The sequence below is a fragment of the Oncorhynchus mykiss genome, chromosome 18 (genome assembly GCF_013265735.2).
Source record: "Oncorhynchus mykiss isolate Arlee chromosome 18, USDA_OmykA_1.1, whole genome shotgun sequence".
Lineage (NCBI taxonomy): Eukaryota > Metazoa > Chordata > Actinopteri > Salmoniformes > Salmonidae > Oncorhynchus > Oncorhynchus mykiss.
The window spans coordinates 14,262,973-14,288,602 of record NC_048582.1 but is presented as its reverse complement, the minus strand read 5'-3'; the positions used below and the strand labels follow the sequence as shown (position 1 = coordinate 14,288,602).

Genomic DNA, 25,630 nt, shown 5'->3' with positions numbered 1-25,630 from the left:
TTTATTATGTGAGCTACACATAAAATTATACTTGAAGGAAAATTGTTCCATGTTTGCGGCCAGGGGTCAATTGGGGTCAATTAAATTGATAAGCCTCTTGCAACTTTCCTTTTCGACTGTGCTAATTGGTAGCATGTCCTTAGCAATGCAATGCATAATCGCATTTGTGATGTCTTTGTCTTTTCGATGTTTGCTTGTAGGGCATAAATGCTGTCAGTGTTGACTGCTTCGGGCAACATCCCTAGATTGGCTGGTGCTTGAGGGGAGTTTATCAATACCGTGGCACAAACTCAAACATCCCTAGATTGGCTGGTGCTTGAGGGGAGTTTATCAATACCGTGGCACAAACTCAAACGTCCCTAGATTGGCTGGTGCTTGAGGGGAGTTTATCAATACCGTGACGCAAACTCAAACGTCCTGCATGTTCCAAAGAGTGATTTTGCTTCTGATGTTCAAAACAGGTTTGTTGTATTACCAGACTTGGTAGCCACCTGTCTACGGCACAATTTGCACCGAACATTGTTCTGCTTTTTGTTGGACTTCAAAAAGCCAAACCACTTCCAAATGACTGAAACAGTTGAACCCTTTTTATCAATCATTTCTTCGTTGGAAGCTGCTCCTTCTCCATGGCTATCACTGCCACTGTTTTCACCTACATCACTCATAGTGGCAACTACATCACTTGAGGTGCTAAGTGGTTTTTAGTGGGCGTATACCTCTCCACGTTCCTATTGTCACTTCTTCACACGTTCCTGCTGCGTCAGAGGTGAAATGGACTGCTGTACCTAATTATTCTATATCGACATTATTAAAAATGAATCTAAATGTTTTTATATCGTTATTGAGGGAAGTAATTACCTCAATAATTATTGATATTGATTTATCGCCCAGCCCTACCCAGTCATTCATTCCAAATGTTCCATTGCTATACTTGCTGGCAACATTCTTATCCCTTGCTTGCTAGCTAGCCAACTACGGCTAACTTATAGTCACGTCAAATAGTAAAGCCAAAACAACAGCAAAGTAGCTGCATTTGCATTTGTTTAAGCTGTTTTCTGGTGACATTTATTTGGATGACATTCATAACAATGAGCTGATGATGCACGATTTCACCTGGCATAGAAAATGTGCTGTCATCAGGACACTTTTGTTCAGAGGAGCTAGCCAACAACACAGCTAACACAATCACTTCAAACTGAAGCTGGAAAGACTGCAAACTAGCTGCATTTCATTTAGTTTTCCCTTTTTTCCATTGACATTTCCTAGTATATATTCATAAAACTTATGGCAGCTGATTCATGATTTCTGGCTGAGAAAAGCTGTCTGTCTGTTTCGCCCTGACTCCCGACACGTTCATTACAATGGGACAGCTGGAGATCGAGATTTAGCTGGAGATCGAGATTTAGCAAACGTCTGAGAGACAGACAGCAAGGTTAATACAAATCTTCGCTATTGAAAACTAAATCTTAATCTAAAAGAAATGGGGGATAATGTCTAGATGCTTTTTATAGTGGAGATCATGTTTATAAATTGACTGGCTGGGCTGATGAGATAGTGGATTGCGCAGTGATATGGAACAGAGTAAATAGGCATTTCAACGTCATAGCTTTAGCCGGTGGTAGCTTGTGGAATAGACACCGGCTGGAATGCGGTTTTAAACAATCAGCATCCAGGATTAGACCCACCAGTGGTATAAATAGGGAAAAGGGCGCCATTTCAGATGCGACCCAGATTCTCTACATCCAGACTGATTGGCTGTGTGACTATATGTCATTAAGGAGTGAGACATTTAAAACCAAATCATTTTGCCATACTTGGCTAATGATATCTATATATAACTCTATACTGTACATTAGAGTCCAGATACTTAGCAGTGAGATAGAGGGCTGGTGTATTAGACATCTCTCCCAGTGTCGTCCATGTCCCTTACATCTAGATGCAGCGGCGCCCCCCGGGAGATAGAGGCTCATTTATTTAAAACAGTGTTCCACCTCATCACCATATAGGAACAGCTAATGGTACATATATATATATATATATATATATATATATATATATATATATATATATATATATATATATATATATATATATATAAATATATAAAAGGAAATCAGCTTTGGAAGGCAGATTGAAGACATTCTCTAGTACAAACATGTCTCATTAAAATATGTAAAAGAAAATAGTGACATTTAACCATTGCAGTTATACGTCACCTGATCTGACATATTAGTCATATATGTCATATGATATGGTTACGTATTACCGAGATAAGACATAGGCCTCTCCTGGGTTTTTACACCGTGCTCCAAACTGACAAGATTTCCATTGAGCAAAAGAGGTGCATGTTATTGAAGCATCGCCTGTCCGCCACATAGCTAATGTATGTGTTAGTTTGATCAAAGAGGGCCTGTGGACTACTGATGATAGGTGGGGTACAGTTACACTAGCAGACTGGTAAAACACCATCAGGACTGTGTGTGTGTGTGTGTGTGTTAGTGTGTGTGTGTGTGTGTGTGTGTGTGTGTGTGTGTGTGTGTGTGTGTGTGTGTGTGTGTGTGTGTGTGTGTGTGTGTGTGTGCTTGGGGGGAGGATAACTATCCTCGCCATAGCCCCGGGGATGAGGAAACTCTTTTTAAATGATTGAATGGTAAATCTGACCTGATATAGTGAGTTATTCTGTCTGTACTCCATTCTGTCTGTAGTGAATGGTAAATCTTAACTGATATAGTGAGTTATTCTGTCTGTACTCCAGTCTGTCTGTAGTGAATGGTAAATCTGAACTGATATAGTGAGTTATTCTGTCTGTACTCCAGTCTGTCTGTAGTGAATGGTAAATCTGAACTGATATAGTGAGTTGTTCTGTCTGTAGTGAAAGGTAAATCTGAACTGACATAGTGAGTTATTCTGTCTGTACTCCATTCTGTCTGTAGTGAATGGTAAATATGAACTGATATATTGAACCATTCTGTCTGTAGTGAATGGTAAATATGAACTGATATAGTGAGTTGTTCTGTCTGTAGTCCATTCTGTCTGTAGTGAATGGTAAATCTGAACTGATATAGTGAGTTATTCTGTCTGTAGTCCATTCTGTCTGTAGTGAAAGGTAAATCTGAACTGATATAGTGAGTTATTCTGTCTGTACTGAATGGTAAATCTGAACTGATATATTGAACCATTCTGTCTGTAGTGAATGGTAAATATGAACTGATATATTGAACCATTCTGTCTGTAGTGAATGGTAAATATGAACTGATATATTGAACCATTCTGTCTGTAGTGAATGGTAAATATGAACTGATATATTGAGCCATTCTGTCTGTAGTGAATGGTAAATATGAACTGATATATTGAGCCATTCTGTCTGTAGTGAATGGTAAATATGAACTGATATATTGAACCAATCTGTCTGTAGTGAATGGTAAATATGAACTGACATAGTGATTTATTCTGTCTGTAGTGAATGGTAAATATGAACTGATATATTGAACCATTCTGTCTGTAGTGAAAGGTAAATCTGAACTGACATAGTGATTTATTCTGTCTGTAGTGAATGGTAAATATGAACTGATATATTGAACCATTCTGTCTGTAGTGAATGGTAAATATGAACTGATATATTGAACCATTCTGTCTGTAGTGAATGGTAAATATGAACTGATATATTGAACCATTCTGTCTGTAGTGAATGGTAAATATGAACTGATATATTGAACCATTCTGTCTGTAGTGAAAGGTAAATCTGAACTGATATATTGAACCATTCTGTCTGTAGTGAATGGTAAATATGAACTGATATATTGAACCATTCTGTCTGTAGTGAATGGTAAATATGAACTGATATATTGAGCCATTCTGTCTGTAGTGAATGGTAAATATGAACTGATATATTGAACCATTCTGTCTGTAGTGAAAGCAGTAGCGAGTGATGAATGGACAGGGCTAACCGTGTCAACTGAAAAGGAGTGCGTGCTTGAAAACATGGAGTGAGGTTACACAAAGTACAGCAATTTGTTCTAAAATATGCTGAAAATAACTCCACAGGTGAAGAGATGAGAGGAGAGATCTTGTAGAGGAAAAAGTAGGGGTCTACAATATATAGAGAGATTGAAGAGGTCCTCTCAGGGCAAGGTTCCATTCGCAGCACGTCAGCGTAAACCAATCAAGGAGAAGTTTGAGGCAGCGAGCCACGGGTCCATTTCCCCTCTGTCACATACAGTCCAGTAATGCCTTTATGAAAATGAGTGCTGGCTGCACATGACAAATCACTGTAATTAATCACATGGCCATCCATCACAGGTAAGAACCCTCTCTTCCTCTGAGAAGCAGTGTACTTGAAGCTGAGTGCGTAAGACAAGTATACTCCTGTCCTCCCCTCTATCTCACCATAATTCCATTCCCTCCCCTTACTTCACCCACCTACCCTTATCCTTCTCCCTCCACCTCATTACATGGAATATCACAGAAAAAAAGCGTACTAATTCAGCCCAGTCAAATGGCAGATTCGGTTACTCTGTTGCCAGGACGACGGGAAAATAAGTGACATGTGATGAAAGTTCCTCTGAGCTGTGTGCTGTGCTGTTCTGTGCTATTCTGTTCTGATCTGATCTGTTCTGTGAGGAGGAACAGTTTAGGGCCTGTCATGCCAATAGTCCCCCGGCCAATCAGCCTTGTTTGCAAAGCGAGGATAGAAATAACGTAATTTAGGCTGTAATGATCTCCAAAAGTATAATCATTAGGTCATCACACCCTTGATATAGCAACGGACGCTAATAGTTTATCCAATCCATTGGGACGTAGAGGCGGACACTATTTGGCCGGGGGACATTATTTGGCATGACAGGCCCATAGCACTTTTCTTCTGCTTGTTCTGAACATGTGATGTAATGGTACTGCTACATCACATCTATTGTAGCTCTGATGATCCAGTGTCTCTCTGATGGACTGGATTAAAAATGTCAGATAATAAAACAGGATAACTCTGGTTTTAGAGATAATACCAGCCTTGATCTACCCTCTGACTTGCAAAGTGTATTCACACATAGAACATTCCATTAGTGCACACACACCTACACACACACACCTACACCTACACACACACACATTTATTTTGCTTCTTGGCTTTTGTCAATCCTTAACTTTCCCTTAAAACGTATGGTAGTGTGGGGTACTTCAAAGTCTAATAAGCGGACCATCTCTGCGAATAATCTCCCAAATGAAGAGTTCTAATGGAGAAGTACAGAGAAAAGATAAAGCCCCAATGAATAGCACTTTTCTACCACCTTTAAATAAGTACTAACATATCAAACATGTTCTCACAAAGAGACATCATTTCTCCTGCAGCCAAATTCTTCAGGTTCCTTTTCCCCGTGCTGCTTTGGACAGTCTAATTATACTCTATCAATTAGAACGGCCCTTATTAATCACCCTCCTTCATATGCTAATGAGTCAACTTCACAGAGCCAAGACAAGAGGAGAGACCTCTGTTCTGTTATGGCTGCCCATTCAGCAGAGCCTAGTCGCTGGCCTGCATCCCAAATGTGTGCCCTATGGGCCCTGGTCAAAAGAAGTGCGCTACATAGGGAATAGGGTGACATTTGGGATGCACCCACTGAGAGAACAGCCAGTGGAATGGAACCATACAGCAGAGTTTCAGAGCTATAGATCCACAAATTCCTGTTCTTACTTGCTGTGGTAAATCCTTTCGGAGGTATTGTATGTCTAATGAAATGATGCAGGAGTCTGTAGGATGGGACAAGGTTATTTAGATGGTGCTCTCTCTGGACCTTAGATGGTGCTATCTCTGGACCTTAGATGGTGCTATCTCTGGACCTTAGATGGTGCTATCTCTGGACCTTAGATGGTGCTATCTCTGGACCTAGGACTACACGTTTCCTGTTGAAGGAACTGATTGGGCACTCAGCTGTTAAATCAGCTGGAACATCCAAGGGAGGAGATAGGCATTATAAACTTGGTTTTCTACTAGCCTGTTTCTTTGAACCTGGGGGCATTTGGAGTATTGTCATTCTCTACTTAAGCCTTTTCCTTTGTCAACGGTAGACCTAGTATTAGCATCACTTTATTGTGCTTTATTAGAAAATAAAAAAGCAAGATCACCACTGCCATCGGTCTCTAGTCATTAGCTAAACATGCAGACCATTTGTTTCCCTCTGTGCAGCACAAGAAGACACTATAACAGCCAATTGAGTAGGCGGTTCATTATCCACCCTTTATTGTGCGGTTTTCACTCCACCGGATCAAACGGCACACCTTGTAAAACAATCATAAAATTTCATTTAGGAATAATGTCTATTTTTAATAGTTCCACCAACGGCTGAAGACATCACTATGTTTAAAGAGGTCCTCAAGACAGTCCAATGGAGCGTGATCTTTCATACTCTTCTCTGGCTATAACAGGCCAGTTGACCATTGATACAGAGAACAGGGACAAAGGTTGGGGGGGGAGAGAAGAGATGGACTGCAGTAGTCTGATCATAATAGACCCAGAGGAATGGCTAGTATTCTACAGAAATGAAAGGAATTACATTTACACTCTTTGTGAGAATTATTGAGATCCTTGTAAAAGAAGTACATTATACAAGATATAGGCCTATGAATATCGATACCGTAGATATTAGACTCATCTCAAATCAAATCAAATACAACCTTACAGTGAAATGCTTACTTACAAGCCCTTAACCAACAATGCTTTAATAAGTGATAAGTAAAAAACAGATCAGTAAAAAAATTGAAAATAATTCAACAGCAGCAGCAAAATAACAAGCAAGGCTATTTACAGGGGGTACAGGTACAGAGTCAATGTGCAGGGGCACCGGTTAGTCGTCACGACTGTTGTAGGGGGTGGGTCCCAAAGACCAGCTTATTGATGCACACATACATTGATGTAGGTGATCATACCACTAGGGAGTGATCACATGTATGGAATCAGCTGTGCCCTTAGGTGGGGTGCAGAACTTACTCAGAAACATGCGTGCTATGTTCCCGTTGTCAACTTCTGTCTGCAATTGCATTAATAAATGAATGATTGATTTACTTAAAGATATTGTTTGATTGCTGATTTCACCAATAAGCAGATGATTGACAAGGAACAAGGAACCAACCCCGTCACTGTCTTAGTGTGTTTGGACCATGGTAGTTTGTTGGTGATGTGGACACCAAGGAACTTAATGCTCTCAACCTGTTGCACTACAGCCCTGTCAATGAGAATGGGGATCACATTGAGGGAGAGGTCTTGATCACATTGAGGGAGAGGTTGTTGTCCTGGCGCCATACGGCCAGGTCTCTGACGACCTCCCTATAGGCTGTCTCATCATTGTCGGTGATCAGGCCTACCACTGTTGTGTCATTGGCAAACTTGATGATGGTGTTGGAGTCGTGCCTGGCCGTGCATGAGCGAACAGCGAGTACAGAAGGGGACTGAGCACGCACCCATGAGGGGCCCCTATGTTGAGGATTAGAGTGCCGGATGTGTCGTTCCCTACCCTTATCAACCGGGGGCGGCCCGTCAGGAAGTCCAGGATCCAGTTGCAGAGGGAGGTGTTTAGTCCCAGGGTCCTTAGCTTAGTGATGAGCTTTGAGGGCACTATGGTGTTGAACGCTGAGCTGTAGTCAATGAATAGCATTCTCACATAGGTCCTTTTGTCTAGGTGGCAAAGGGCAGTGTTGAGTTCAATAGAGATCTGTGGATCTGTTGGGGCGTTATGCAAATTGGAGTGGGTCTAGTGTTTCTGGGATAATGGTGTTGATGTGAGTATACAGAGTACACATCCTGTTAATCCATCTGACCCTGTGGCCTTGTGAATGTTCACCTGTTTAAAGGTCTTACTCACATCAGCTAAGAAGAGTGTGATCACACAGTTGTCCGGAACAGCTGGTGCTCTCATGCATGTTTCAGTGTTACTTGTCTTGAAGCGAGCATAGAAGTAATTTAGGTCATCTGGTAGGTTCGTGCCACTGGGCAGCTCACGGCTGTGCTTCCCTTTGTAGTCTGTAATAGTTTGCAAGCCCTGCCACATCGGACGAGCGTCGGAGCCGGTGTAGTACGATTCAAAGTTAGTCCTGTATTGATGCTTTGCCTGTTTGATGGTTTGTCAGAGGGTATAGCAGGATTTATTATAAGCTTCCAGATTAGATTCCTGCTCATTGAAAGCAGCAGCTTTACCCTTTAGCTCAGTGCGGATGTTGCCTGTAATACATGGTTTCTGGTTGGGGTATGTACGTATGGTCACTGTTTGGATGACGCCATCGATGCACTTATTGATGAAACCAGTGACTGATGTGGTGTACTCCTCAATGGCATCAGAAGAATCCCGGAACATATTCCAGTCTGTGCTAGCAAAACAGTCCTGTAGCTTAGCATCTGCTTCATCTGACCACTTTCTTACTGACAGAGTCACTGGTGCTTCCTGCTTTAGTTTTTGCTTTTAAGCAGGATTCAGGAGAATATTATTATGGTCAGATTTGCCAAATGGAGGGCGAGGGAGAGCCTTGTCTCTGTGTGTAGAGTAAAGGTGGTCTAGAGTTTTTTCCCTCTGGTTGCACATTTAACATGCTGTAGATAAGGTAGAACGGATATGAATATTTCCGGCATTAGACTGCAACTCCTCCCCCTTTGGCAGTTCTATCTTGATGGAAAATGTTATAGTTGGGTATGGAAATCTCAGAATTTTTTGGTGGCCTTCCTGAGCCAGGATTCAGACACCCATTTGAAACTGCCTATTTCTCAGGCACAGAAACTAGAATATGCATATAATAGTCAGATTAGGATAGAAAACACTCAAAAGTTTCCAAAACTGTCAAAATATTGTCTGTGAGTATAACAGAACTGATATTGCAGGCGAAAACCTGAGGAAAATCAAACCAGGTTTGTTTTTCCTGAAAGCTCTCTGTTCCATTGGATGCCTTGCCTCCATTTAAAGGGATATCAACCAGATTCCTTTTCCTGTGGCTTCCTCAAGGTGTCAACAGTCTTTAGACATAGTTTCAGGCTTTTATTTTGAAAAATGAGCGAGAAAGATAATGTCGCATCAGTGGATAACTGGGTGTTCGCAGAGTTTTGCTTGCGCAACAGAGTGGGGCAGCCATTGTCTCTCCCTCTCCTATTGAAAAAGCGACAGTCCCGGTTGATATATTATCGATTATATATTTTAAAAACAACCTGAGGATTGTTTATAAAAAACGTTTGACATGTTTCTGCGGACATTACGGATACTATTTGGAATTTTCGTCTGCGATGTCGTGACCGCTCGAGCCTGTGGATTTCTGAACATAACGCGCCAAACAAATGGAGGTATTTTGGATATAAAAATAATCTTTATGGAACAAAAGGAACATTTATTGTGTAACTGAGAGTCTCGTGAGTGCAAACATCCGAAGATCATCAAAGGTAAGCGATTTCATCTATTGCTTTTCTGACATTCGTGACCAATCTACTTGGCTGCTTGCTGTTTGTAATATTTTGTCTACTGAGAGGGATGTTCTTACATAAACGCTTGTTATGCTTTCGCCGAAAAGCTGTATTGAAATCTGACACGCCAGGTGGATTAACAACAAGCTAAACTGTGTTTTGCTATATTGCACTTGTGATTTCATGAAAATTAAATATTTTTAGTAATTTAATTTGAATTTGGCGCGCTGCAATTCAGCGGGTGTTGATGAAAATGATCCCGCTAAAGGGATGGGTGCGTCAAGAAGTTAAAGTCCCCGGCCACTAGGAGTGCCGCCCCTGGAAGAGCGTTTTCCTGTTTGCTTATGACTGTAGATCTCCAGATCACACCGGGTCCAACACAACTACAACGACACAACAACATCACGGCAACATAGCCCCCCCGTTAGAGGAAATAGCCTTGTTTATATGTAGAACTGGTGAGACTGGTCTTTTATGAAATAGCCAATGGGCTTGTTGTCATTCAATGTTTTATTATTGTAATGAAAGGTCTAACGGATGTATGTGTCTAAACTAATGTCCTATGTGTCATTTAAAGGTCATTTTGCTTCAAGGACTGAGTTAGCTACAGCACATACACACAGTGGATAAAACATTAGAGACAGCTTCCTAATATTGAGTTGCCTCAATTCGTTGGTGCATGGACTCTACAAGGTGTTGAAAGCGTTCCACAGGGATGCTGGCCCATGTTGACTTCAACACTTCCCACAGTTGTGTTAAGTTGGCTGGATGTCCATTGGGTGGGGGACCATTCTTGATACACACGGGAAACTGTTGAGACTGAAAAACCCAGCAGCGTTGCGGTTCTTAACACACTCAAACGGGTGCGCCTGGCACCTAGTACTATACTCTGTTCAAAGGCACTTAAATGTTTTGTCTTGCCCATTCCCCTCTGAATCACACACAGACACAATCCATGTCTCAATTCTCTCAAGGCTTAAAAATCCTTCTTTAACCTGTCTCCCCTGCTTCATCTACACTGATTGAAGTGGATATAACAAGTGACATCAATAAGGGATCATAGCGTTCACCTGGATTCACCTGTTCAGTCTATGTCATGGAATGTTTTGTACTCTCAGCGTTTGTCTTTATTACAGGAAGTAATTTATGTATGCATGTCTATATACATGTACCGTACATGATGTGTGTAGGTGGGCCATGTTCTTTCCTCTGCCCTCTATATGTGGGCGAAAGTGTGTAATTATTATTCACGAGAGAGAGAGAGAGAGAGAGAGAGAGAGAGAGAGAGAGAGAGAGAGAGAGAGAGAGAGAGAGAGAGAGAGAAAGAGAGAGAGAGAGAAAGAGAGAGGGTCCTCAGATTCCCTCCTGATTTCAGTCAGAAAACAAATTTGCAAACACAAAAGCAGGACGTTTTCTCGCTTAAAGAGATAGTTTTACTAAATGACATATTGGTTTCGGTACCCTGTAAGCAGTCTATAGACAAGGTATGACAGCAATCCATGCTTTGGTTTAGTTTCCCTTTCCACATGCTAATGGTTTAGCATTCGTGGCACAAATCCCATTCAAGTCATGGGAGCGTTATTGTAATTTGTCACTGCATCATGTTAAAACGGTAGCATGTGGATGTGCCAGAGAAACTCAACTGTCATACCTTGTCCATAGACTGCTTACAGGGAAAGGAAACCAATGTGTCATTTTGTATTTTGAGTGAACTATCCCTCATCCAAAAATGCTAAATGTGTCTCTTTGTGAGGGGAAGGGAATTGTCCCAGAGGACGAGGACCGTCTGAGGCAGCAGGGAACATGATTGATGAGTGAAATGGGTCTTCTATGGAGTCTGCCTTTGTCTCTTTAGGGGATAATAAACTGTAATCAGATAGCCGTAAACTGCAAATAGTTTGCTTGACCTCGAGACCACTATGGACGATGGGTGTGATGCATTGACATGTAACAGCTCTTAATATATCTTGCTACAGTGGTTTTCTCTGGTGTTTTCTTTTCAGGGTTCAGCCACGAGGGCAAGACTGAGTAGAGTAGATCTTTTTGTAATCATTGTGTCATTGATTGAATGCACCTGTACTATGGGTTTTCCATCAAGACTGTCCAAGTTGTTACTGCACATCAACGTTAGCGGTGGAGGTGGCGGTGGCGAGCGATCTCTATTCTGTCACACCCCTCCCTCTAAAGATAAGGAACGTTAAGTTCAAGCTTCAATATTTGAACAGTCTTAGTTGAGAAAAAGTGATGAAGTGGCTCTGTGCAAATTCTACTACTTAGCAATTAAGCACGACAGCACAGAGGGATTGAAGCCACAACCCTGACAACAAGGTTCACAACTACTGTCTTAGCAGAACAGGTGTGTTTGGTAGTGACAGCACAACAACAGGTAGTAAGAGATTTACCATTACCATGTATATATATACAGTGCCTTGCGAAAGTAATTTTGCACGCCCAATTTTTCAGTTTTTGATATGTTAAAAAAGTTTGAAATATCCAATAAATGTCGTTCTACTTCATGATTGTGTCCCACTTGTTGTTGATTCTTCACAAAAAAATACAGTTTTATATCTTTATGTTTGAAGCCTGAAATGTGGCAAAAGGTCGCAAAGTTCAAGGGGGCCGAATACTTTCGCAAGGCACTGTAAATACTATGGATAAATGTCAGCATTCTGACCTATTTCTAATGAGATGTCTGCTGCAACATAATCCCATCAACATTTTATCCCTGAATGTACACCTCAGATATCTGTGTTAAAAAAAAAAATCTAAACGTATTCTTCATTTCAGCCAAGCAGAAGATCTGCTCATATGCAAACAACTATTGTGGCCATCCCCAAAATAGACGACGAACACGACACAGCTGCACAATGGCAATGATTATTAAATCCGCTCTCCCACAAAGAATGAACTCTGCCTCGCTGACAGACAAAACAACATGAACATTCATCAATGCCAATAAAAACACAATGCAAGTTATCCCCAGTGGCCCAGCATGGAGCACATGTGACCCGCAAAGGAGTTTTTCTTACCTGTAACAGATAGTTCTGTAGTTCTTCTCACCACGAAGCTGCCAAACTGTAATTCACACGTGTAATTTCCAATGTCATCTTCACGCACCTCCCGGATAGATAGAGTATCTCTTCTCCTTACAATGCTTTGTCTCCACTGCTTTGGCTTGCATTCCTTTGATTCAAATAGAGAGAAGGCATATGAATGTAAAACACCACGAAGAAACAGAAAAGCAGTATACAGTTGGACTTAGGTTACACTTTTTACAACATACAATGTAGACGTGGAAAAAATGGACGCCTGGCGAAATGCATCGAACCATTCCAAACTTCAAACATCTCTTTGATCACAAATGCATTCTCATCTTGTATTTAGTGTTGTTGTATTGAGTTCCTGTTTTTGGCAAGACGAGTGTGATCTATTATACAACATTATATCGCTACGTTCCCACTAGAAGAACAGCGTTTCGGTTGAAGCAGTTCATTTTGGTGGGAATGAACCCAGAGGAAGAACGAGGCCTTTGGAAAAGGGAACTTGTGTCACACAAACTCATTCACCCACAGCAGGAAAATTGGAATACCGTGGGTTGGTTCCACCTGCGCTCGCGGGTCTCCCAGAATTCAAACAGCTCCGCTTCCAGAGACAGAGCAAATAACTAAAATATTCTAGGGCCACAGTCATTATCCATATTTTAATTTGATTCACTGGGAAACTGAAGAAGCACTGTGGCCATCTAATCCGACATTCATCTAGTTTTGATGAATTGGCCCCTGGCCTCCGTCGGCTACTCTGTCAGTCTGCTGTTACACTGTGGGCAGGCAGCCGGGGCCGGTGAGGGCCACTCGTCGACTCAGAGAGCCAGACGTCTGACTCTGAGGACCCCCTCCAGTCGTTTGGGGGGAGTTCATTTCTTTGTCTTCTAGACTATTTACATCATGAACGTGGGCTGTAGACCCCTTTCCCCAGACGGTTTGAGTCTCGTGAAAAACAAATGACATCTCAGGGGGTGCTCTGCAGAGTGGCTGTGAGTTATGGGTGGATAAATCTACCTACTGTCATCAAGCAAGCACATAGGCTGCTAGACAATACATCCAAGTATGCTTAGACTAAAATAATAATATAAAATAAAAATGTAATCTCTCATTTTTTCAATACATTAACATGATCATACAGTTCTGATTATACGCTGATAAATATATGTATAACATTTGATACATGACACATAGCAGTGGTTTCCCAGACACATACTAGGCCTGATCCTGGGCTAAAAAGCAGCCTCAGTGGAGAATCTGCCTAGGATTAATTTGTATCCTTGAAACTGCCCCTATGGCATTCAATCGGAAATAAGTTACAGACATAATGCTATAGTGGACTCTTACCTTGTACCATACTATCTCTGGCTCCTTCCCCGGCTGTACATAATCCTCAATGTCCGGACAGGTGATATCTTTACTTTTACTTAACTCTGCCTTCTCGAAGTACCTCATTTTGGAGTTGTAGCAGAGGTCTGTGTCGTTCTCTGCCACTGTCAGTGACATGGACACTTTCATACAATATGTGGAATTCCTGCAAAACATAAGTGAACAAATCAATAAGTTTAATCATTTTTGTATAACATTGTTGTTTTCTCACGCCTCTATCACTATATGTTGACAGGTATACATTTGATGAAACTGTAATAAACTGAATAAAGCCCTTTTGTGGGGAAAAACTAATTCTGCTTGGCTGGGCCGGACTCCCCAGTGGGTGGGCGTATGGCTGTGCCCATACGGGCCAAATGAATGTATTTCAATTGACTGATTTCCTTATATATACTGCAACCCAGTAAAAATGGTTTATATTTTGGTCCAGTATACATTTGGAAAGTGAATGCAGGTACTTGAATAACGGATCAAAACATTCTTAACTCATTAAGCTTTTAGAGCCAGCCCTACTTGTTTGATCTAAACCATTGACACCCAGATACAGTGAGCCATCTGGTTCGGGGGGAGAATATGGGAAAGTTTGACATTCTCCTCTCTCGTCAACGTGAAGAATCATCTCTCCACCTCCACTCAGCCGTGGCTGGTTGTCCGGACCGTTCTTACAGAGCTGCATTGTGTTTTCTCACCCATCCAGGAGGAATGTAAATGATGCGGGAGAGATGAACCTGGATATCACAAATTATTGATGGCAACGACAAAAGAAAAGTGGGGAAAACGGAGGTGGAAGGGAGACGAGGGCTAATGCAGAACGGCAGTTCTGAAAGTCAACAGCAGTGAAGATTGAGTGAGCCTTTTGTTTCCACGCGTTATGCAGATACAACGCAAGCTAGCAGAAAATTACTTGCCAGAGTTGATATTTTGTAACTGGTCAGACCTGAAAGAGAAAAGCCTATCAGCCCAGAGGACTACAACTGTGACTGTACTGCATAGGATATAGTTGAGAAAGCTGTGAGGGTATAATGTAACTGCCAGGTCTGGCAACCCAGTCATGTACAACACTATGGCACCATACTGTGTGGCACAATTTCACTGTGCTCAGTCTAATAATCACTCTGTGTTGAATCTGTACAACTGTTCAATAACAATTGTCCCACACCAGCAGGAACTCCAGTAGCATGCTCACATGAATGAGCAGGGAGTTTGAGTCGATTGCAGTATACCCTTCCACAGCCATAGTAATACATCAGTCATTACAGCTGGTTGAGGTTTTTTATGGCTAGGTAAACAGGTTCATGTTTGGCCTTTGATGCCAGATGAGTGATTCTTAGGCAAGGATGCATGGATTTTTGGAATCAATGGACAGAGGTATTGTGAGTGCAGGGAATTCCATACAATGTCGGAGGGAAAAGCCAGCCTAATGTGATCAATGAGCTCAATCAGTGTGACCTTTGATCCGTCTATGCATCTATAGCTAATAAGATTGTCTCCACTCACGACTATCATCAGTAGCTGTGTAGCCTTGTTCTTCAAGAGGGTGAGCACTGTATCAATTGGCCCATAATATCAAATCCTTCTGGTCTACAGATTTCGACAAATGACAACGTTTAGGAAAACCTCATTGGGTAATTTCAGGGGCGCAAGCTGGTAACACAGATTTGAGGCTGAACCAACAACCAATTATAAACAAGTGGAATCCTTCTATAATTGCCACGGCATTAGCGCAGCCTCGCAGATTAGCAAGCAGTAAGCAAAGGCCCGGTCAGTCCATAGTCAGACACACCCTCTACTGGGCACCGCGGTCTGTCCGATTAAGTCTGCCCATTTTATGAAGCGGAGGATGCAAATGCGACATGATGTGGAGATTATCCCAGACAACTTGCACCAGATGGACACCTGTGCAAATGAGATCCCCCGGGTCCGCTCCCCCTGTTAAATATTCTGGGCAGTGCTGATAAACTCGCCCGGTGGGAGAGAGAGAGAGAATAGTGTCAGCCTGGCTGTTGAGTGATCGATGGCCCGGTCCAACACTTTGTCCTACGATGTCTTTCCAACGGTTCACATCCGTCACACTGCCTTTTAAGCAAGAGAGCCAGGAGGATGGAGAACAGTAGCACTTTGTTTTCAGTCAGTAGCACTATCTATACTGTATATTCATGAACAATGTGGCCAGGACAAACACACCGCTTTCAGTCCACAGTCCATCAATTACTGTATACTCATAACTAAATGTCTACTAGACAGGAAGTATAGGCTTCTGTATACTGCAGTGGTTCCCAACTCCGGCCCTCCAGTTCCCCCAACAGCACACATTTTTGTTGTAGCCCCAGACAAAAACACCTGGTACAACTTGTCAAGGGCTTGATGATTAGTTGACAAGTAGAAACAGGTGTGCTTGTCGAGGGCCACAACAAAAACATGTACTGTACTGTACTGGGTCCTTGAGGACCGGAGTTGGGAAACACTGGCATAGTGCATACTAGAGTATTCGGCTGAGTATACTTTTGGATATATTGGTTATACCAAGTGAATACCACAATATTAATGACAGCATGTCAATGGGAGCTGACGAGAGGCTGCTGTTCAATGTCAAGGCAATGACAGACAGATACCATGCAGTTCATATTAAAGTGGAGAACACCTTGGCTGACAGTTTGCACACAGAGAGCCGGAGGGCAAATGGAGGATTTGTTTCCATAATAGAAATGGTTGTTGCAATATGCGACAGGGAAGGAGGTCATGGCTAGAAGGGATACATTTTTTGTGATACTAACGGCAAAAGTAGTTTTTTGGGCATTTTAGCTAACCCTTTACCTAAACTTAACCTAATTATCCTAACCTGCTATGTAAATGCCCTTAACCTGCTGCTTAAGTTCTCCTAACCTACTACAAAAATTCAAATCTGACAAAATCTAGTCAAATCCAGGGTAGGAGTAATGGATGGTAGGTCAACGATGAACTGACTACCTCACCTTATTAAAATAATGACCAACACAATGTTGCCTGTATGAATGATTGTTGTGTCAGTATAGTACATCCACTTTTTACAAACAAAATACCTATTTGGGGTGTCACGCCCTGACCTTAGTTCCTTTTTTATGTCTCTATTTTGGGTTGGTCAAGGTGTGAGTTGGGGTGGGCATTCTATGTTGTTTTTCTATGTTTTATTTTCTATGCATTAGCCTGGTATGGTTCCCAATCAGAGACCTCTGATTGACAACCATACTTAGGTAGCCTTTTCCCACCTGGTGTTTGTGGGTAGTTGTTTCCTGTTTTGTGTTGTGTCACCTTTCAGGACTGTTTCGATTTTCATTTCTTACGTTCACTTTGTTATTTGGTATTTTTGTGTTCTGTTATAATAAATAACCATGGACACTTACCACCCTGCGTTTTGGTCCGATCCTTCCTACTCCTCAACCGATGAAGACGAAGATCGTTACATGGGGTGTAATGTAAAACAGTACCATTGGGGATCAACTATTCCCCGCTCTTGCTTGCTATCATGTCAAAATGAATTCATAATTTTTAGGACAAGGTCATTATTTCAGGAGCTTGATAAATTATTAATCACACATTATTGTAATTGAAATTAGATACCAAGGGCCAAACTTGGCAAAATCTACTTGGCAAAATCATTACATCCATTCTTAATTATTCTCTCCTAACCTCATTTATGACATCATCTCCCTTGTTTTGGTTGAAGAGAAATATGGAACATAATTCCCTCTACTCCCTCTAACTCAGTATCTGTTCCCTGTGATACTATAGCTCCAAGCTGTAGAATTAATGTGAAACCATTCTCCTCAGACAGCAAGGTACCTGTGGGATTAATTCATTACTGAATTCTTAATTAAAAGATCTGCAAGTTCTACTTTAATAGAGCAGGAAATTGAACACTTGTTGATTCTCATTAGAGGTATACCTTAAAGTAATAATAATGTAGAAACATTGTCACAAATGTTTACAATAAATCCCCTTCACTCAATAAAAAGATAACTTGGACAATTGTCAAACTCCTTTCAACCCTTAACACATCACCTTGTATTCGACTGGACTAAACATCAAAATCTCACAAACTGGTGAAACCAGTGCCATGGACAGCGGGCCATGACCTTTAGCTGGACCTTGCTGGTACATCAGGCTCCACCATGAGGCACGCTAGCCCAACTCAGTCCAGAGCTCGGCAAACAACCAGCCAGCTAGCAGCTGCCAAATCAGCACTGATGACAACCTGCACCCAGTGGCCAGACAGACCAGGGCTACAGATGACCCATAATCAGTCTTTTATGGTCAGTGCATTATTTATGACCCAAGCGAAGGTCAAGTTGGCATGGCGTGCTGCGGTGGGAGGCGGTGAGGAGTGGTGGGAGGACTGAGGCTCTACCTGTGGCCTGCTCCATAACTCATCTGTCAGCACACGAGGCCAGGTGATTAACTGCCCACTCCCCAAACCTCACTTTGGGCCAACAGGCCTCCACTTAGCCTCTGTCTCTGGAGAGAAGGTCCAAAATGTTGAGCTACTCAGCCGCTTGCGGATTTCACATCTCCATAAATGACTATGGAGAGAGACATGTTGATCTTCTATGCCAGGGATCATCAACTAGATTCAGCCGTGGGACGACTTTTTCTTGAGTGGATGGTCAGGGGGCCAGAACATAATTACAAATCATTTGTAGACTGCAAATGGACCGCAAGAAGCACAAACAGAAATAATATTTGACTAAAACATAATCATTCCAAACCTTGCTTACATTTGTATACGAACACATATCTGTTATGTGTTGGAATACTTTGGAATACATTTCCAAAATTAAAATCACTTGGAGCTGATTTGCTGATGTTTTTGCAGGCATTAAATGTCTCTCCCCCAAACACACACACATACACGCACACACACACACACACACACACACACACACACACACACACACACACACACACACACACACACACACACACACACATACACACACACACACACACACACACACACACACACACACACAGCGCTGTTTTTTTCTCTCCATGCAGGATCTGTTATCCATGTAGGGGAGAGAGGATAAGAGGGAACTCTGCTGCATCATAAGCATTATGTGACTGGTTATACAGCACCTCAATTAACTACTTTAGACACCACACCTTCATTATGTGACTGGTTATACAGCACCTGAATGAACTACTTTAGTTACCACACATTCATTATGTGACTGGTTATACAGCACCTCAATGAACTACTTTAGTCACCACACCTTCATTATGTGACTGGTTATACAGCACCTCAATTAACTACTTTAGACACCACACCTTCATTATGTGACTGGTTATACAGCACCTCAATTAACTACTTTAGACACCACACCTTCATTATGTGACTGGTTATACAGCACCTCAATTAACTACTTTACTCACCACACATTCATTATGTGACTGGTTATACAGCACCTCAATTAACTACTTTAGACATCACACATTCATTATGTGACTGGTTATACAGCACCTCAATTAACTACTTTAGTCACCACACCTTCATTATGTGACTGGTTATACAGCACCTCAATTAACTACTTTAGACATCACACATTCATTATGTGACTGGTTATACAGCACCTGAATGAACTACTTTAGTCACCACACCTTCATTATGTGACTGGTTATACAGCACCTCAATTAACTACTTTAGTCACCACACCTTCATTATGTGACTGGTTATACAGCACCTCAATTAACTACTTTAGAGATCACACATTCATTATGTGACTGGTTATACAGCACCTCAATTAACTACTTTAGTCACCACACCTTCATTATGTGACTGGTTATACAGCACCTCAATTAACTACTTTAGTCACCACACATTCATTATGTGACTGGTTATACAGCACCTCAATTAACTACTTTAGACATCACACATTCATTATGTGACTGGTTATACAGCACCTGAATGAACTACTTTAGTCACCACACCTTCATTATGTGACTGGTTATACAGCACCTCAATTAACTACTTTAGACATCACACATTCATTATGTGACTGGTTATACAGCACCTGAATGAACTACTTTAGTCACCACACCTTCATTATGTGACTGGTTATACAGCACCTGAATGAACTACTTTAGTCACCACACCTTCATTATGTGACTGGTTATACAGCACCTCAATTAACTACTTTAGTCACCACACATTCATTATGTGACTGGTTATACAGCACCTGAATGAACTACTTTAGTCACCACACCTTCATTATGTGACTGGTTATACAGCACCTGAATGAACTACTTTAGTCACCACACCTTCATTATGTGACTGGTTATACAGCACCTGAATGAACTACTTTAGTCACCACACCTTCAATATGTGACTGGTTATACAGCACCTGAATGAACTACTTTAGTCACCACATTCATTATGTGACTGGTTATACAGCACCTCAATGATCTACTTTAGTCACCACACCTTCATTATGTGACTGGTTATACAGCACCTGAATGAACTACTTTAGTCACCACACCTTCATTATGTGACTGGTTATACAGCACCTGAATGAACTACTTTAGTCACCACACCTTCAATATGTGACTGGTTATACAGCACCTGAATGAACTACTTTAGTCACCACACCTTCATTATGTGACTGGTTATACAGCACCTGAATGAACTACTTTAGTCACCACACCTTCATTATGTGACTGGTTATACAGCACCTGAATGAACTACTTTAGTCACCACACCTTCATTATGTGACTGGTTATACAGCACCTGAATGAACTACTTTAGTCACCACACCTTCATTATGTGACTGGTTATACAGCACCTGAATGAACTACTTTAGTCACCACACCTTCATTATGTGACTGGTTATACAGCACCTGAATGAACTACTTTAGTCACCACACATTCATTATGTGACTGGTTATACAGCACCTCAATGAACTACTTTAGTCACCACACCTTCATTATGTGACTGGTTATACAGCACCTGAATGAACTACTTTAGTCACCACACCTTCATTATGTGACTGGTTATACAGCACCTGAATGAACTACTTTAGTCACCACACCTTCATTATGTGACTGGTTATACAGCACCTGAATGAACTACTTTAGTCACCACACCTTCATTATGTGACTGGTTATACAGCACCTGAATGAACTACTTTAGTCACCACACATTCAGTATGTGACTGGTTATACAGCACCTCAATTAACTGCTTTAGTCACCACACATTCATTATGTGACTGGTTATACAGCACCTCAATTAACTACTTTAGTCACCACACATTCATTATGTGACTGGTTATACAGCACCTCAATTAACTACTTTAGTCACCACACATTCAGTATGTGACTGGTTATACAGCACCTCAATTAACTACTTTAGTCACCACACATTCATTATGTGACTGGTTATACAGCACCTCAATTAACTACTTTAGTCACCACACATTCATTATGTGACTGGTTATACAGCACCTGAATGAACTACTTTAGTCACCACACATTCATTATGTGACTGGTTATACAGCACCTGAATGATCTACTTTAGTCACCACACATTCATTATGTGACTGGTTATACAGCACCTCAATTAACTACTTTAGTCACCACACATTCAGTATGTGACTGGTTATACAGCACCTCAATTAACTACTTTAGTCACCACACATTCATTATGTGACTGGTTATACAGCACCTCAATTAACTACTTTAGTCACCACACATTCATTTTGTGACTGGTTATACAGCACCTGAATGAACTACTTTAGTCACCACACATTCATTATGTGACTGGTTATACAGCACCTGAATGATCTACTTTAGTCACCACACATTCATTATGTGACTGGTTATACAGCACCTGAATGAACTACTTTAGTCACCACACATTCATTATGTGACTGGTTATACAGCACCTCAATTAACTACTTTAGTCACCACACATTCATTATGTGACTGGTTATACAGCACCTGAATGAACTACTTTAGTCACCACACATTCATTATGTGACTGGTTATACAGCACCAGAATGAACTACTTTAGTCACCACACATTCATTATGTGACTGGTTATACAGCACCTCAATTAACTACTTTAGTCAACACACATTCATTATGTGACTGGTTATACAGCACCTGAATGAACTACTTTAGTCAACACACATTCATTATGTGACTGGTTATACAGCACCTGAATGAACTACTTTAGACATCACACATTCATTATGTGACTGGTTATACAGCACCTCAATTAACTACTTTAGTCAACACACATTCATTATGTGACTGGTTATACAGCACCTGAATGAACTACTTTAGTCACCACACATTCATTATGTGACTGGTTATACAGCACCTGAATGAACTACTTTAGTCAACACACATTCATTATGTGACTGGTTATACAGCACCTGAATGAACTACTTTAGTCAACACACATTCATTATGTGACTGGTTATAAAGCACCCGAATTAACTACTTTAGTCAACACACATTCATTATGTGACTGGTTATACAGCACCTGAATGAACTACTTTAGTCAACACACATTCATTATGTGACTGGTAATACAGCACCTGAATTAACTACTTTAGACATCACACATTCATTATGTGACTGGTTATACAGCACCTCAATTAACTACTTTAGTCACCACACATTCATTATGTGACTGGTTATACAGCACCTCAATTAACTACTTTACTCACCACACATTCATTATGTGACTGGTTATACAGCACCTGAATTAACTACTTTAGACATCACACATTCATTATGTGACTGGTTATACAGCACCTCAATTAACTACTTTACTCATCACACATTCATTATGTGACTGGTTATACAGCACCTCAATTAACTACTTTAGTCACCACACATTCATTATGTGACTGGTTATACAGCACCTCAATTAACTACTTTAGTCACCACACATTCATTATGTGACTGGTTATACAGCACCTCAATGAACTACTTTAGTCACCACACATTCATTATGTGACTGGTTATACAGCACCTCAATGAAAAACTTTAGTCACCACACATTCAATATGTGACTGGTTATACAGCACCTCAATTAACTACTTTAGTCAACACACATTCAATATGTGACTGGTTATACAGCACCTCAATTAACTACTTTAGTCAACACACATTCAATATGTGACTGGTTATACAGCACCTCAATTAACTACTTTAGTCACCACACATTCATTCTGTGACTGGTTATACAGCACCTCAATTAACTACTTTAGTCACCACACATTCATTATGTGACTGGTTATACAGCACCTCAATTAACTACTTTAGTCACCACACATTCATTATGTGACTGGTTATACAGCACCTCAATGAACTACTTTAGTCACCACACATTCATTATGTGACTGGTTATACAGCACCTCAATTAACTACTTTAGTCACCACACATTCATTATGTGACTGGTTATACAGCACCTCAATTAACTACTTTAGTCACCACACATTCATTATGTGACTGGTTATACAGCACCTCAATGAACTACTTTAGTCACCACACATTCATTATGTGACTGGTTATACAGCACCTCAATTAACTACTTTAGTCAACACACATTCATTATGTGACTGGTTATACAGCACCTCAATTAACTACTTTAGACATCACACATTCATTATGTGACTGGTTATACAGCACCTCAATTAACTACTTTAGTCACCACACATTCATTATGTGACTGGTTATACAGCACCTCAATTAACTACTTTAGTCACCACACATTCATTATGTGACTGGTTATACAGCACCTCAATTAACTACTTTAGTCACCACACATTCATTATGTGACTGGTTATACAGCACCTCAATGAACTACTTTAGTCACCACACATTCATTATGTGACTGGTTATACAGCACCTCAATTAACTACTTTAGTCACCACACATTCAATATGTGACTGGTTATACAGCACCTCAATTAACTACTTTAGTCAACACACATTCAGTATGTGACTGGTTATACAGCACCTCAATTAACTACTTTAGTGAACACACATTCAATATGTGACTGGTTATACAGCACCTCAATTAACTACTTTAGTCACCACACATTCATTCTGTGACTGGTTATACAGCACCTCAATTAACTACTTTAGTCACCACACATTCATTATGTGACTGGTTATACAGCACCTCAATTAACTACTTTAGTCACCACACATTCATTATGTGACTGGTTATACAGCACCTCAATGAACTACTTTAGTCACCACACATTCATTATGTGACTGGTTATACAGCACCTCAATTAACTACTTTAGTCACCACACATTCAATATGTGACTGGTTATACAGCACCTCAATTAACTACTTTAGTCACCACACATTCATTATGTGACTGGTTATACAGCACCTCAATGAACTACTTTAGTCACCACACATTCATTATGTGACTGGTTATACAGCACCTCAATTAACTACTTTAGTCACCACACATTCATTATGTGACTGGTTATACAGCACCTCAATGAACTACTTTAGTCACCACACATTCATTATGTGACTGGTTATACAGCACCTCAATGAACTACTTTAGTCACCACACATTCATTATGTGACTGGATATACAGCACCTCAATTAACTACTTTAGTCACCACACATTCATTATGTGACTGGTTATACAGCACCTGAATGAACTACTTTAGTCACCACACATTCATTATGTGACTGGTTATACAGCACCTCAATTAACTACTTTAGTCACCACACATTCATTATGTGACTGGTTATACAGCACCTCAATTAACTACTTTAGTCACCACACCTTCATTATGTGACTGGTTATACAGCACCTCAATTAACTACTTTAGTCACCACACCTTCATTATGTGACTGGTTATACAGCACCTCAATTAACTACTTTAGTCAACACACATTCATTATGTGACTGGTTATACAGCACCTCAATTAACTACTTTAGTCACCACACATTCATTATGTGACTGGTTATACAGCACCTCAATTAACTACTTTAGTCACCACACATTCAGTATGTGACTGGTTATACAGCACCTCAATTAACTACTTTAGTCACCACACATTCATTATGTGACTGGTTATACAGCACCTCAATTAACTACTTTAGTCACCACACATTCATTATGTGACTGGTTATACAGCACCTGAATGAACTACTTTAGTCACCACACATTCATTATGTGACTGGTTATACAGCACCTGAATGATCTACTTTAGTCACCACACATTCATTATGTGACTGGTTATACAGCACCTCAATTAACTACTTTAGTCACCACACATTCAGTATGTGACTGGTTATACAGCACCTCAATTAACTACTTTAGTCACCACACATTCATTATGTGACTGGTTATACAGCACCTCAATTAACTACTTTAGTCACCACACATTCATTATGTGACTGGTTATACAGCACCTGAATGAACTACTTTAGTCACCACACATTCATTATGTGACTGGTTATACAGCACCTGAATGATCTACTTTAGTCACCACACATTCATTATGTGACTGGTTATACAGCACCTGAATGAACTACTTTAGTCACCACACATTCATTATGTGACTGGTTATACAGCACCTCAATTAACTACTTTAGTCACCACACATTCATTATGTGACTGGTTATACAGCACCTGAATGAACTACTTTAGTCACCACACATTCATTATGTGACTGGTTATACAGCACCTGAATGAACTACTTTAGTCACCACACATTCATTATGTGACTGGTTATACAGCACCTCAATTA

General features: G+C 40.7%; 1 protein-coding gene across 2 annotated transcripts in view; it reads right to left on the bottom strand.

Moving 5' to 3' along the window:
* LOC110495483 (interleukin-1 receptor accessory protein-like 1) overlaps positions 1-25,630 on the bottom strand; it is a 398,899-nt gene that overhangs the window by 197,354 nt on the left and 175,915 nt on the right. For both annotated transcript variants that reach the window (XM_036951893.1, XM_036951894.1), the window contains exons 4-5: positions 13,816-14,002; positions 12,457-12,610 (exon numbers count right to left, since the gene is read on the bottom strand). In XM_036951893.1, coding sequence (XP_036807788.1) covers positions 12,457-12,610; positions 13,816-14,002 — 341 coding nt within the window. The remainder of the gene's footprint in view (positions 1-12,456; positions 12,611-13,815; positions 14,003-25,630) is intronic.